At 40.2% G+C, this 11,153-nt stretch overlaps 1 protein-coding gene across 1 annotated transcript in view; it reads left to right on the top strand.

The window, feature by feature from the left end:
• Nucleotides 1-10,763, top strand: part of LOC118427149 (low-density lipoprotein receptor-related protein 2-like) — a 13,637-nt gene extending 2,874 nt beyond the window's left edge. Inside the window, exons 6-21 of the mRNA XM_035836787.1 lie at nucleotides 143-260; nucleotides 1,041-1,185; nucleotides 2,034-2,153; nucleotides 2,950-3,105; nucleotides 3,617-3,730; nucleotides 4,182-4,335; nucleotides 4,571-4,720; nucleotides 5,146-5,263; nucleotides 5,491-5,629; nucleotides 6,129-6,269; nucleotides 6,663-6,719; nucleotides 7,164-7,346; nucleotides 7,824-8,579; nucleotides 9,005-9,217; nucleotides 9,709-9,953; nucleotides 10,479-10,763. Of these exons, the coding sequence (XP_035692680.1) occupies nucleotides 143-260; nucleotides 1,041-1,185; nucleotides 2,034-2,153; nucleotides 2,950-3,105; nucleotides 3,617-3,730; nucleotides 4,182-4,335; nucleotides 4,571-4,720; nucleotides 5,146-5,263; nucleotides 5,491-5,629; nucleotides 6,129-6,269; nucleotides 6,663-6,719; nucleotides 7,164-7,346; nucleotides 7,824-8,579; nucleotides 9,005-9,217; nucleotides 9,709-9,953; nucleotides 10,479-10,763 (3,094 nt within the window). The remainder of the gene's footprint in view (nucleotides 1-142; nucleotides 261-1,040; nucleotides 1,186-2,033; nucleotides 2,154-2,949; nucleotides 3,106-3,616; nucleotides 3,731-4,181; nucleotides 4,336-4,570; nucleotides 4,721-5,145; nucleotides 5,264-5,490; nucleotides 5,630-6,128; nucleotides 6,270-6,662; nucleotides 6,720-7,163; nucleotides 7,347-7,823; nucleotides 8,580-9,004; nucleotides 9,218-9,708; nucleotides 9,954-10,478) is intronic.
• The last annotated feature ends 390 nt before the right edge of the window (nucleotides 10,764-11,153 follow it).

Here is an 11,153-nt window from a genome sequence, read left to right as displayed (position 1 = left end):
ACATGATTTGAGTCCATTCGTTTCGTTCCTTTCTGTTACCTTAAGAGTCTCTTAGAGAAGCCAAAGTTTGGGTTGTGCGAATGTCAGGTGGTTCGGCTTTTACGTTAATCATTGTATAATCAATTTTGATGTTTTCCTACAGATTGTATTTTGCCGACACCGAGTTGGACACCATCTCTTCATGTGACTTTGATGGCGGCAATCGGGAAGAGTTTTACTCTCTGTCCGGGACACATTTCTACGACATCACTTTTGACGGTGTAAGTAAACCATCTTAGTCAAAGTACAAACATTTGACCGTGTTAATTGGCTGCATACTCTGCTTGCAAAGAATTAAAACGCAATTTGTCTAGATATGGCAACATTTTGTTATTACTCGTTTTGCCTTTTGTAGCGGTAATGCCGATTAACTGTCCATTGTTCCATGTCTGCATCCTAGGTGTCTAACTGCCTACTTGTATGAGCCTTCAGAAATGAACTTACAAATAAAATTTCATTCATTAAAAAGAGATAAAGCGCGAACGAACACAACACAGGTATTGTTTGTACCTCTACAGCGTACAATGAATCTTAGTACCCGTATCATCAAAAACTATACCTCAGTCACTTAATTCCAAAAATGCAAAAGCGATGTGCATATTCTGGAAAACTATGCAACTTTTTTTTTTCAAAACGGTTCCCAGTACCTGATGAATATCTATTTTGTTTTATTATATATTGACCTGCGAACTATTGACAGCCAAATAGTAAAAAAACAACTGAAACCCATGTGTTTTTCTTCACCAAAACAGATGCCATTGAACATCTTAGTCTACAAGCAAAATTTGCACCTCAAAATACAGGAAATAGTGTTTCAGAGGGTCTTGATTCAAAACTTTTTTGGGACCCAGACGCCCTAGAAATGACGCGCAACGTCAGGCCATGCCTTCGGTGCTCGATAGGATTCCCATTCAAAATCAAGGGGACTGAAAATGATTTCAGGCTGGCTACAACGTTGACATGGACTTAATCTGATTGCTTTGATTTCACTTCTACTGCAGGAAGAGATAATGGCCACTGATTGGTCTGACAGTACCATCAACTTCATCCACAACTCACGGAACATCCTAGCCTACGGTGCCGGGTCTGTCAATAGGGTGTTGGGGGTAGAGTTCTACCACGAGAGCAGACAGCCAAGTGGACAATGTGAGCCATATCTAATATGTATTTGAAATCTTGAAAATGTTGTGTAAATGTTACGTTTTTATGATCGTAATCTCAAATGTACTTTTCGTCAATAAGATAGTCAGCATGTCTATGAGATCAGCTCTCGTATTGCATCTGTAATGCGAACTGTAATGTAATACACCTGTAATGTAATAATACTTATGCGACTATCGCTATATTACAACAAAAAGTGGGGCCGCGTGGCACAATCGTCAGCACGTTTGACTCAGGTCCAGAAGGTCCTGAGTTCAAACCCCGACGTGTCACCGGTCTTGTGCCTTTGGGAAAGACACTTTACACGACTTTCCTATATAGGCTACAAAAATCTTCAGCAAATTGAAGTTGGTAGCCTCAAAAACGGAAGAAAAAAAACAAAACATACAAGCTCAACTGTAACGTAATAGGAAGCAGTTACGACGCACATTGGCATTGTCAAAATTTGTCTGCGTCTTCGCCACACCTACATACCTACCAAATATCATGAACATCTATCATCAAATTATCAATGAGTTATGCACACATACACGCACAACCATTGCATCATAGCACAACGCAACCAGTATCTTCTTGGCGAAAGAAATAGATAGAACGGTTGAATAGTATCTGAAGTTTGAGACAGCGATCCGTTGATTAGCAATCTTATTTTCCTAATATTATATTGTATTATTTACATAAATCTCTTTGGATCTTGTCGTCTCGGGAGACAGTTGACAGTAATAAATAAGCAATGTTTAATAGGATTTCACTATCCTTAAATGTCATATCTTACTAATATTAGCATTGTTACAGACAAACCGTCATTTTGTTTCTTTTCTTTTTATAAACAGCTGACTGCCAGGTTAACAATGGCGGCTGTCAGCACACCTGTGTCGGGGATCAAAGTGGACACAAGTGTCTCTGTCTACCTGACTACAACCTGGCGGAAGATCAGAAGACGTGTGTGCAAAGTAAGTATGTCACTCTTTGTAGCAACCTCTACAAAGTGTTAGTGAAATGACATGGTAATCACAATATGATGAGGCGAGAAGTCCCCCTCTTCAAGCAAATTGATCACAATAAGACATGCCTTACTTAGCCATGCAAATGTAAATGCTTATCAAATTATTTTGTGTGGAAAGTACGTATATCAGTTTTTAAGAGACAAAGTGTTAGTGTGATGACATGGTAACAACAGCATAAGCCAAACCTTTTTTTCCTCTTCAAGCCGGCTGATCTTAAAATAATTTTCGTACCTCGCTATGCAAATGAAAATGCAGAAACTATATTGCTCCATACTGCTAATAACAATAATAATAGTGATTAATGCAAATATATATGATTATCATGAATCATGCATAACATATTACATGTAAGTCTAATACCGCAAACATATCTACTACTTTAATTGCCCTTAAGATCGCAGCGATTTCTTATCGGGGTAGGGAAAAGATGTCATATTGGCGGTGGCTTTAGGTTCGTGGTAGCGCTATAGCCACATACTATACAATAATGGAAACCACAGCTTTCAGTTGGAGGCAAAGTGGTCACCGCGAATATAAACCACCTCGAAATATATATGAACCTATTCTGTGCATGAGAAGATATACATATATCGGAAACACCTTTTATTTTAAAAAAGTTGATTCTTTCAACATCATGAAACTGAGTTTAACTACTGAAGGGACCACCCTAAAATTCACAAATAATTATATATAAAAACAAGCAAAATTCTTTAAATTTCTAAAGCAAATGGATTTTTCTCAGATGGTCACCTCTTCGACAAGGCTCTCCTTGTGTCCACGGATGAGGGCATACTGCGGTTCCCACACAATCTAGTCGACCTTCCTAAAACTGCGGACTCTACATCGACTGTCTTGGTGACGGGAGGGAAGACTGTTGCTATGGATTTCAATTTCAACGGTTGGTGTTCAGTACAGGTTTATAATAGTGTTTTGACTGCATTAAAGTCTTTAAAAACATTACTACCATCATCGCTAATTTGCAATGCTGAATACTTTCTTTAAGTGTTATTAAAGTGATTGACAAACTTTTAAGGCAAAAATACAGAACATTATACTTACTTGACATTGTACAGTTTACAACGTACAGACAAATGATGTGAAATCACAGAAAAGAGTTACAGAATTGTTGTATTGATATTGCCTCTGACGTCGGTAAAACGTCAAAATACACATTATTACGTAATTTTATTAGATATATGGCAAGGTTTACGTCAGTATATGAAATTCTATATTATTTTAAGTATAACGAGGGTAATCTAATCCATGTACATGTAAAGAAAAAGAATTGCTATTGAGCTAATTGTTTAAATATATGGATGTGCATAATGGATGATGCGATGGCATGATTAATCACAAAAGATAATGCAGTTCATCTATCTTCTTACATCCCCTACATTTATTATTATCAGAGAAAGCCATCTACTACGCAGAAGACGTCAACGGTCAAATGCAGAACATCAAAAAGTTCGAACTGGCAAGAAGTAGCTCTGTTGAAATCTACTCGGGAGGACAAGGAATAGCAGGTATTTGTATTTTCCGAGGAAGGGAGTTTTTGTTGAGGTGTCAATTTTCTTTCTTCTTCTTCCGCCTGTAGCCAATAGGAGCTTAGTTCGGATATTAGCTGTTACAATTGTTTGTTTGTTTTCTTTTTACTTTCTACTCGTTTTTACTCAGGGAAGAATAATGTCAATGACCTGGACTATTGTTAAGTCTATTTAATGTATATGGCAGGATAAAGCTGGAGGAAGTGGTCACTATATAAAAATTATGTATATGAATATGTTTGAGTAAGACTTTTAAGCAGAGCAGGAGTTTCAGATAAACAGTATGTATTTGCAGGCAACTTGTCCATTTGAGTATATATCTACATTTATGTAGTAAGTAGTTCACGTCAATGAGAACACAATTGAACACGGCTACTTGTTTCGCTCTTATCTACTTGTGATTTATGTGAACAATATCCTACGATTCCAGGAATAGCCGTTGACTGGGTTACGTCTAACGTATACTGGACGGAGGGTAGTACTAATGGCTCGATCTCTGTTGCTCGACTGGATGGAAGTTCTAGGAAAATTCTAAAGGAACATCTGAATGACCCAAGAGGGATCGCTGTACATCCAGGACTGAAGTAACTATTCATTTAATAGGACATTTCATTTTATGCCAACAGGGCATAATTACAGTAGTTATACTTGTACATGAACGACAGTAACGATACCGTAACGATACTCTAACGATACCGTTGTTGCTATCTATAGATAAGGTTTTGAAATAACTATGTAGTAGCTACTGTATCTGATGTTATGTGTTTTGGTGAAGATATCACATAGAGAAATACATTAGTGCTTCTGATGCGTTTTTAGATTGCTTTATTGGACGGAAGTTGGTGGTTCCACCCCTCGTATTTCCCGTTCTACTCTCGCTGGAACCGAACAGGAAGTCATCATTTCGTCAAATCTTGGAATAGCCATAAGCAAGCCGACTGCTCTCTCCATCGACTTCCTTAATAGCAGGTAGGTGTAACATACACAGTCGTCATTTATAATGCTTAAAGCTAATGAAAATAAAATAACTCAATTGGTAGCAGAATCCCAGCTGAGCTCTTAGTTCGAATTAGTTGGTATCTTGGAATCCAATTTAAATCCTGGGTCAAGACATCTCGGTTGGGGCTGCACACATTTTTTTAAGGGACCGTAACTGGGGCCCAGTGTTTGAAGGGATGCCTCCGGCACGTTAAAGAGGAAGCTTAAGGACTAGCAACACTTCTTGGCATGCTACTAAAAAACAGCAGGAAAGCGTGCTTCATGTGTGCCTCTGGGTAAATCAATGATCTGAACAAATGTTTAGGGTTATACGAACCAAGGTTATGTTAGAATTGCTGTATCAAAATGCTGTGCTGTATTTATCGCTCACTATTAATATTTTCTCTCCAATGCAGAGTTTACTGGGCTGACAGTGACACAGGCACCGTCATGTCGTCAAACCTTCGCGGTAAGGAACCCCAACAACACTGGTCAAGCAACGGCGGAGAACTCTTCGGAATAGCCGTCTACAAGGTAATTTATTTGTCTATCAATACGTTGATAACACCATTCATAAATAGAGGGACATATCACAGGGCTGCAAGGAACCTACTTGGTTTAAGATAAAAACATTTGAGTCCAGTTCGAAAGCACATTAGCCAGGAACAGAATGAACTCGTGAGAAACTCACAAAATGCGTTATTTTCCGTTAACAATTGTTTCACACGCACATTACTTATTGATTGTTTTGTCTCTTCAAGGACTTTAATTTCTGGACGGATCGTACGAACCGGACCGTCAGTATCGGGTTGAGGAGCACGTTAGAAAAGACGGTCCAGCTTCAGACAACTCCTCACAGCGTCCGCGTGTTCGACGGCAGTGAACAGCCACTCTCTAGAGGTATGCTTTGTCTCTAATCTGAAAAAGAAAATGTCCACTTGTGGCTAGCATTCAAGGAAATGTGCAGACAACCACAGCATGTCCAAAACATGGGATATAAACTATGCAAGTTCATCTGCAGTACCATAGAAAGCCGCTGGTGTGGGGGATTATCGTACTTAACCTTCGGTTTCACTACCTAAACTTACCTACCACTAGCATCATTACAAGGCTTCTGGAGTTTCGAATTATGCTGTTCAAACACAGACACATTCACACACACACACACACACACACACACACACAGTAACACACGCACCGTAACGCACGCACACACACACGCCGAAAAAAGAACATTTTTGGTGAAGGTAAAAAGGTACTATATTTTTCCCTCCGACATATCTACTCTTATAAGAGGACTCCTCATGCAGAGGATCAACGTAACTGGTATAAAACCGATACGAATACAGAAAAAATATTTAAGAGTATGCGTTTTTTAAATAATAATATGTATTTACAGGTCCATGTGATCTTCAAAATGGCGGCTGTAACGAGTTGTGCCTGCCGACAACCACGGACCGTAAAGTCTGCGCCTGCGCAGAGGGTCATCAGTTGAAGCCAGACGGTTTAACCTGCATCAACCCTGCCAATGTACCGAAAAGTAAGGCGGCTGGTTTAGGTTCCTTCTTCATGCAATGTTTCAAAATGGAGAAGTTCCTTGCAGATAGGGTTTGAGGAAACCAAGAAAGCAGAAATATTAGCATGAGCCACCGTTACATGACTTTGAAACATTACATATGTGGTACAAGTTACTACGGTAATATTCATAATGATTATGAGTACTCATATCACTACAAATGAAAGTTTTGAACTTTTGTACATTTATATGTCTATACTGTGGCCCGTGGATGCCACGCTAGGAAAGCTATACAAGATGCTGGTAAGGACCTAATTCAAGATTGTCACCATCATCTCTCCAAGTGGAAAGATGACTTCTACTCCTACTTACAAATGAAGATTTAGAAAATAACCAAATATTTTATGATTTCCACAGCAACACCTGCAGTTACAACCCAAGCAAGAACAACAACAGTTGCATCACCAGTACGAGGTACACTTATAATCTAGTATCCCTTCAATATAAACAACTGTACAGGAACAAAATATGATAAGCACAAGGACATTGGACCCCATTTTACGTCCGCTCTCAAAACATTGAATTCCAATCCGAGATGTGCTGACCCCGAGAGTAGAATCAGAGTTTACAGGTTTAACAGGTGGTAGCATTTGAGCGCAGATTAAATTAGTTAATAAGCGGCCTCGACGTGTGACTTCACGCGTGGCTCAAATCAAAAGCCCCCGTTTGGAGGTCAGCTCAGTACAGGCTGAGTTCGTCAAGCCCTGCTGTTCGATCATAAACTTTCCCAAAGCGTATTGAATGCGATCCAAACAGACGAAAATAAACTACCATTAAAACCGGGCAATCAATTAAGCCAAAGGGACATTTCTACCACTAAGTTTATATTAAAACTGAATATCTGTGAACCATTTTCAGCCACGTCCTGCACGAAGGACACCCTACCGCCGGTCACTAACGGTGAATTCGGCCGCTGTCCAGTCACAGCAAACGTCATGAAGTGCTATGTCGTCTGTCGGCCTAACTACAGACCAACCGCCAGGACCATCACATGTCTACCAGATGGCAACTGGAACATAACTACGGAGTACGCCTGTGCAAGTAAGATCTGTTCAATAGATGTACTTACACTTACACTGGTGTCATGACATGTATCTAGTAATATATTTTATATTTCATATTGCGTACAGACAGGCATCATATACATCAACGAATGTTTAGACCATGGAATTAATAGTGATGCATTTAATCATCACAACATGTTTGTTCATTGAAATACATGTACTTGTAAGTAGGCTAATCTGCTGACGACATGTGTGTATTGGGTAGTAAAATTGGACTTTGGTTGCGTCTACTTAATAAAGATTTATCATATCCTACAGTATTTACATTTGTACATATAGTGTGTAAGTGAATATCATACCAATCATACATTACAGATTCTGATGTACCACATGCACATATCACATTAAAATGACTAGATGTGAGTATGGTAGCATATAGTAATATTCCTCAATGTTGCATTTTACTACTCATTCTATATATTAATCATTATATATTTTATCAATATCTGTCAAGGAGCTGAAACACCGGATGCAGTTTCCATCCCCGTGTCCTTCAACATTCCAAACGTCCCTTGTACCAATGACGTCTCAACGCTACGCTCAGCAAGGATAAGTCTCATCAACAACTTTCGACGGCAAGGAATCTGCCAAACAGCTTTGCAAACTAACGTTGACTTGTGCAATGCTGATCAAATAGCAGTGTCATGTTCTGACAGCAGTACACGAAAGCGAAGAGCACCAGAACACGTTGGTGTTCTCCAACTGTTGGCAGCAATGTCAAAAGATAGTCACAGTCGTAAGCCTTCGGCTAAAATAACATTGATGAATGAGGCTAAAGAATCCATCCTACAATATAAGGAAGCATATAGAAAGAAGCGAGAATTAGGTCTCGAAGAGAAAGACATTGCTTCATCATTGACAGTGGGTAACAACGATGACGTAGTGATGCATTTGGTCAAGAAAGATGTGGTCGGAGTCGGAGAAAGCAGAATCTGGTCAGACAGGGTCAAACGAGCCAGCAACGGTTTGGACGTGGACATTGAGGTCAAGGCTACTCCGGACACGTCGGACGGAAACGTTGAGGACAGCATCAGCAAAGCTCAGGCCAAAGTACAGGATGTTGTAGATGAGATCAGGATGGAGGTGACGTCAGGGAACGTTGCCGTAAATGTAGATGGGCAGACCTACCCGGCAGATCAAAACTCATTCACGGCAAAGGCTTTGAAGTATGAATGTCCAAGCGGAACCGTGGAAATAGATGGAGGCTGTGGTGAGTTTCATAAGGTTATTCTGGAATACAAAACTACTGTACAGCTGTTTGGTGACGCGCTTTAATGGAAGATAATTCGCACCTTCGTATACACTTAATTCACATTGTACTAACAGTAACAGTGATAAATAAGCAGGAAAATTAATTGGTGTTGGTAGATTTGATAAGCATTACTTTACCAACACTAGGAGTGGCTTAGACTTCCTCAAGTTTTCAGACTTGTTCACAGAATGGACCGGTATAATGCAGCTTCAAGAACGTGACGTTGAAGCCACGTGACTGCAGTAATGGATCATAGGTGATAGATAACCTGTGTCATCCCCCGTCCCTTTTCAGTGCTAGACAGTGATCTCCAATGTAATGTAGTCGTTCAAATAAACAGAATCTAAAAATAATCGATGAATCTTTTATCATTAATCACATAGGGTCAGTACCACAGAAAGACGGAACCAATACCGCAGCTGTGGCAGTTGGTGTCATCGTGGCCTTGCTGCTTTTAGGTGCCATCTCGCTAGGTGGCTACATATACTACCGCAGACAGCAGCGCAAGCTACCAGGACAAAACGTCCGACTCAAAGACTTGGAGACGCAGGAGAATCCAGTATATGGCATGGGCGAATCCCTTCCCTACAACACAGGTAAGTGCTTACATACTTTAATTCTTTTATGTGTTTCAAAATAGTCCGTGCAGTTTATTTTCTTTTGACGTCAAACGCTTTAAACATACTTGGACGAGCTCGACTGTAATATCCAACACAAAAATTGGACTCTACCAAATTTTCGACTGAACAGCACTATTCTTTGTCCAGGAATGAACGATCCAATTCTGCCGTGACGTCATGTTATGCAAATAGAACACGTGACTCAGTGAGCAGTGGGTCATAAGTTGCAGGAAGTCTATGACGCCCACAGTTAAACTTATTCAAGAATGACTTCTACCAACACAGATAAACTTTCATGTTACGCTTAAAATATACATGTACACAAGCAAAAAGACATAAGCCAATCTTCAACACTATTTATGATTGTAGCAGATAAAACTACACAACATGTAACCGTTTGGAACAAAAGTTTTTGATTTTAGATACTTAGAATATTTCAAAATGTTCCAAAACTTTCTTGCACAAAGGTCTAAGGCTTGAAGAAGGTGCCGATGGTGGGTTCCTAGACCTGACCAAAGCTCAACCCGAAAACGTCGTGGAAATAGAAGCTTTGCCCGAGAAGCTTGCTCTGTCTTCACCCGATATGGAGGGCGGATTTGATGACGGCAAGCTTTCCAAAGAAGATGCGGCACAAGACGAGCACGTGGCGCCCGCTCCAAGTGCACCAATCGCTGTGAACGGCGTCGCCAATCTCTCAGTTGACGGATTGAAGGTAGGGTGTGTAGTCCATTGTAGTATAAACATGCATAGGCTAGCGGGCCCGCATTTGGAACTAGCTAGAAGCCGTGAGTTTGATCCCGGCTGTGTCGCTTACCCTACATGCAAGCTACCGTAAAGGATCGCAGTCCCTATGACAATATACTAAGCCGTGGTCCATTGTCCTTTGTGCTTGTGGATCCGGGAAAGAGCTAGAAAAATTTATCCGGTACAACGGACTGGTATACGTTTATATATGAAGGTTAGACATCCATGTTGACAACAGCGTCCTGTCAGGTTCTACCAGTTCACTCTACTGATACTGAAAAAGAGTAATGGTCGTCACTTGAAACTTCTGGAAGTTAGTCTCCGTTTATATCCAGATGTACAGATTGAATCGTATTCGAAGATCTTCGAACGAACCAGTAATTACTGTACTGTACATAGCGTCTTCTCTTGCCACGACCATTGGAATTGTAGCTTTTCAGTGAACTAAACTTGATCGATATCTCTCAAGCTTTTTTTTTTCTTTTTCTTTTAGAAAATCGCCAACTGGGAAACTTTCAATGACGGTAAGCCGCTCTCCGAGGCTCCATCTCCACCGGAGTACGAGGGTGCTGTTCCCGGTGCACCCTCGGCACAACAGCTCGGTACCGATCCCGCGGACGTATCTCCCAACGACTGGGAGACATTTGAAGACGACAAGCTGGCAAAGGAAGCTGCCGCCGCCCAACAAGAGCTGGAGACCGAGACTCCGGGCGATTACACCGAACCGGGAGGTATAAGCAACCCTATGTATGCCTCCAAGGGACAAGGAAATGCGTAAAATGTGAACCAAATTTGTCAAGAAGTTTTGTCAATGAGAAAGAGATATAATGTTGATGTGCTTTTTAAAACAAGATTGAAAATGTTGTGTCACCTTGATGTACATTTTAAAGATTGTACAAGATGTACAAGATTTAGACTTGCTGAGGTAAACTACATTTAATAGTTTACAGTCAAAGTAGGTCGTTGCTTGACAAATTATGGTACATTTCGTATTGGTTTTAATGTTTTCAATGACGGATATTATCATCGTATCAAGAAATCTATATTTCATATATTGACAAGTGAGTAAGATTTATATTAACTACCATGTGCCTATATTTAGTGAATTACTAACTAAAGACGTAATGTTAGCACGTAATTTTACAACATCATATCCGATGGGAAATAA

Source organism: Branchiostoma floridae, chromosome 12 (genome assembly GCF_000003815.2).
Source record: "Branchiostoma floridae strain S238N-H82 chromosome 12, Bfl_VNyyK, whole genome shotgun sequence".
NCBI lineage: Eukaryota > Metazoa > Chordata > Leptocardii > Amphioxiformes > Branchiostomatidae > Branchiostoma > Branchiostoma floridae.
This window is presented reverse-complemented; position numbering and strand designations above follow the sequence as displayed.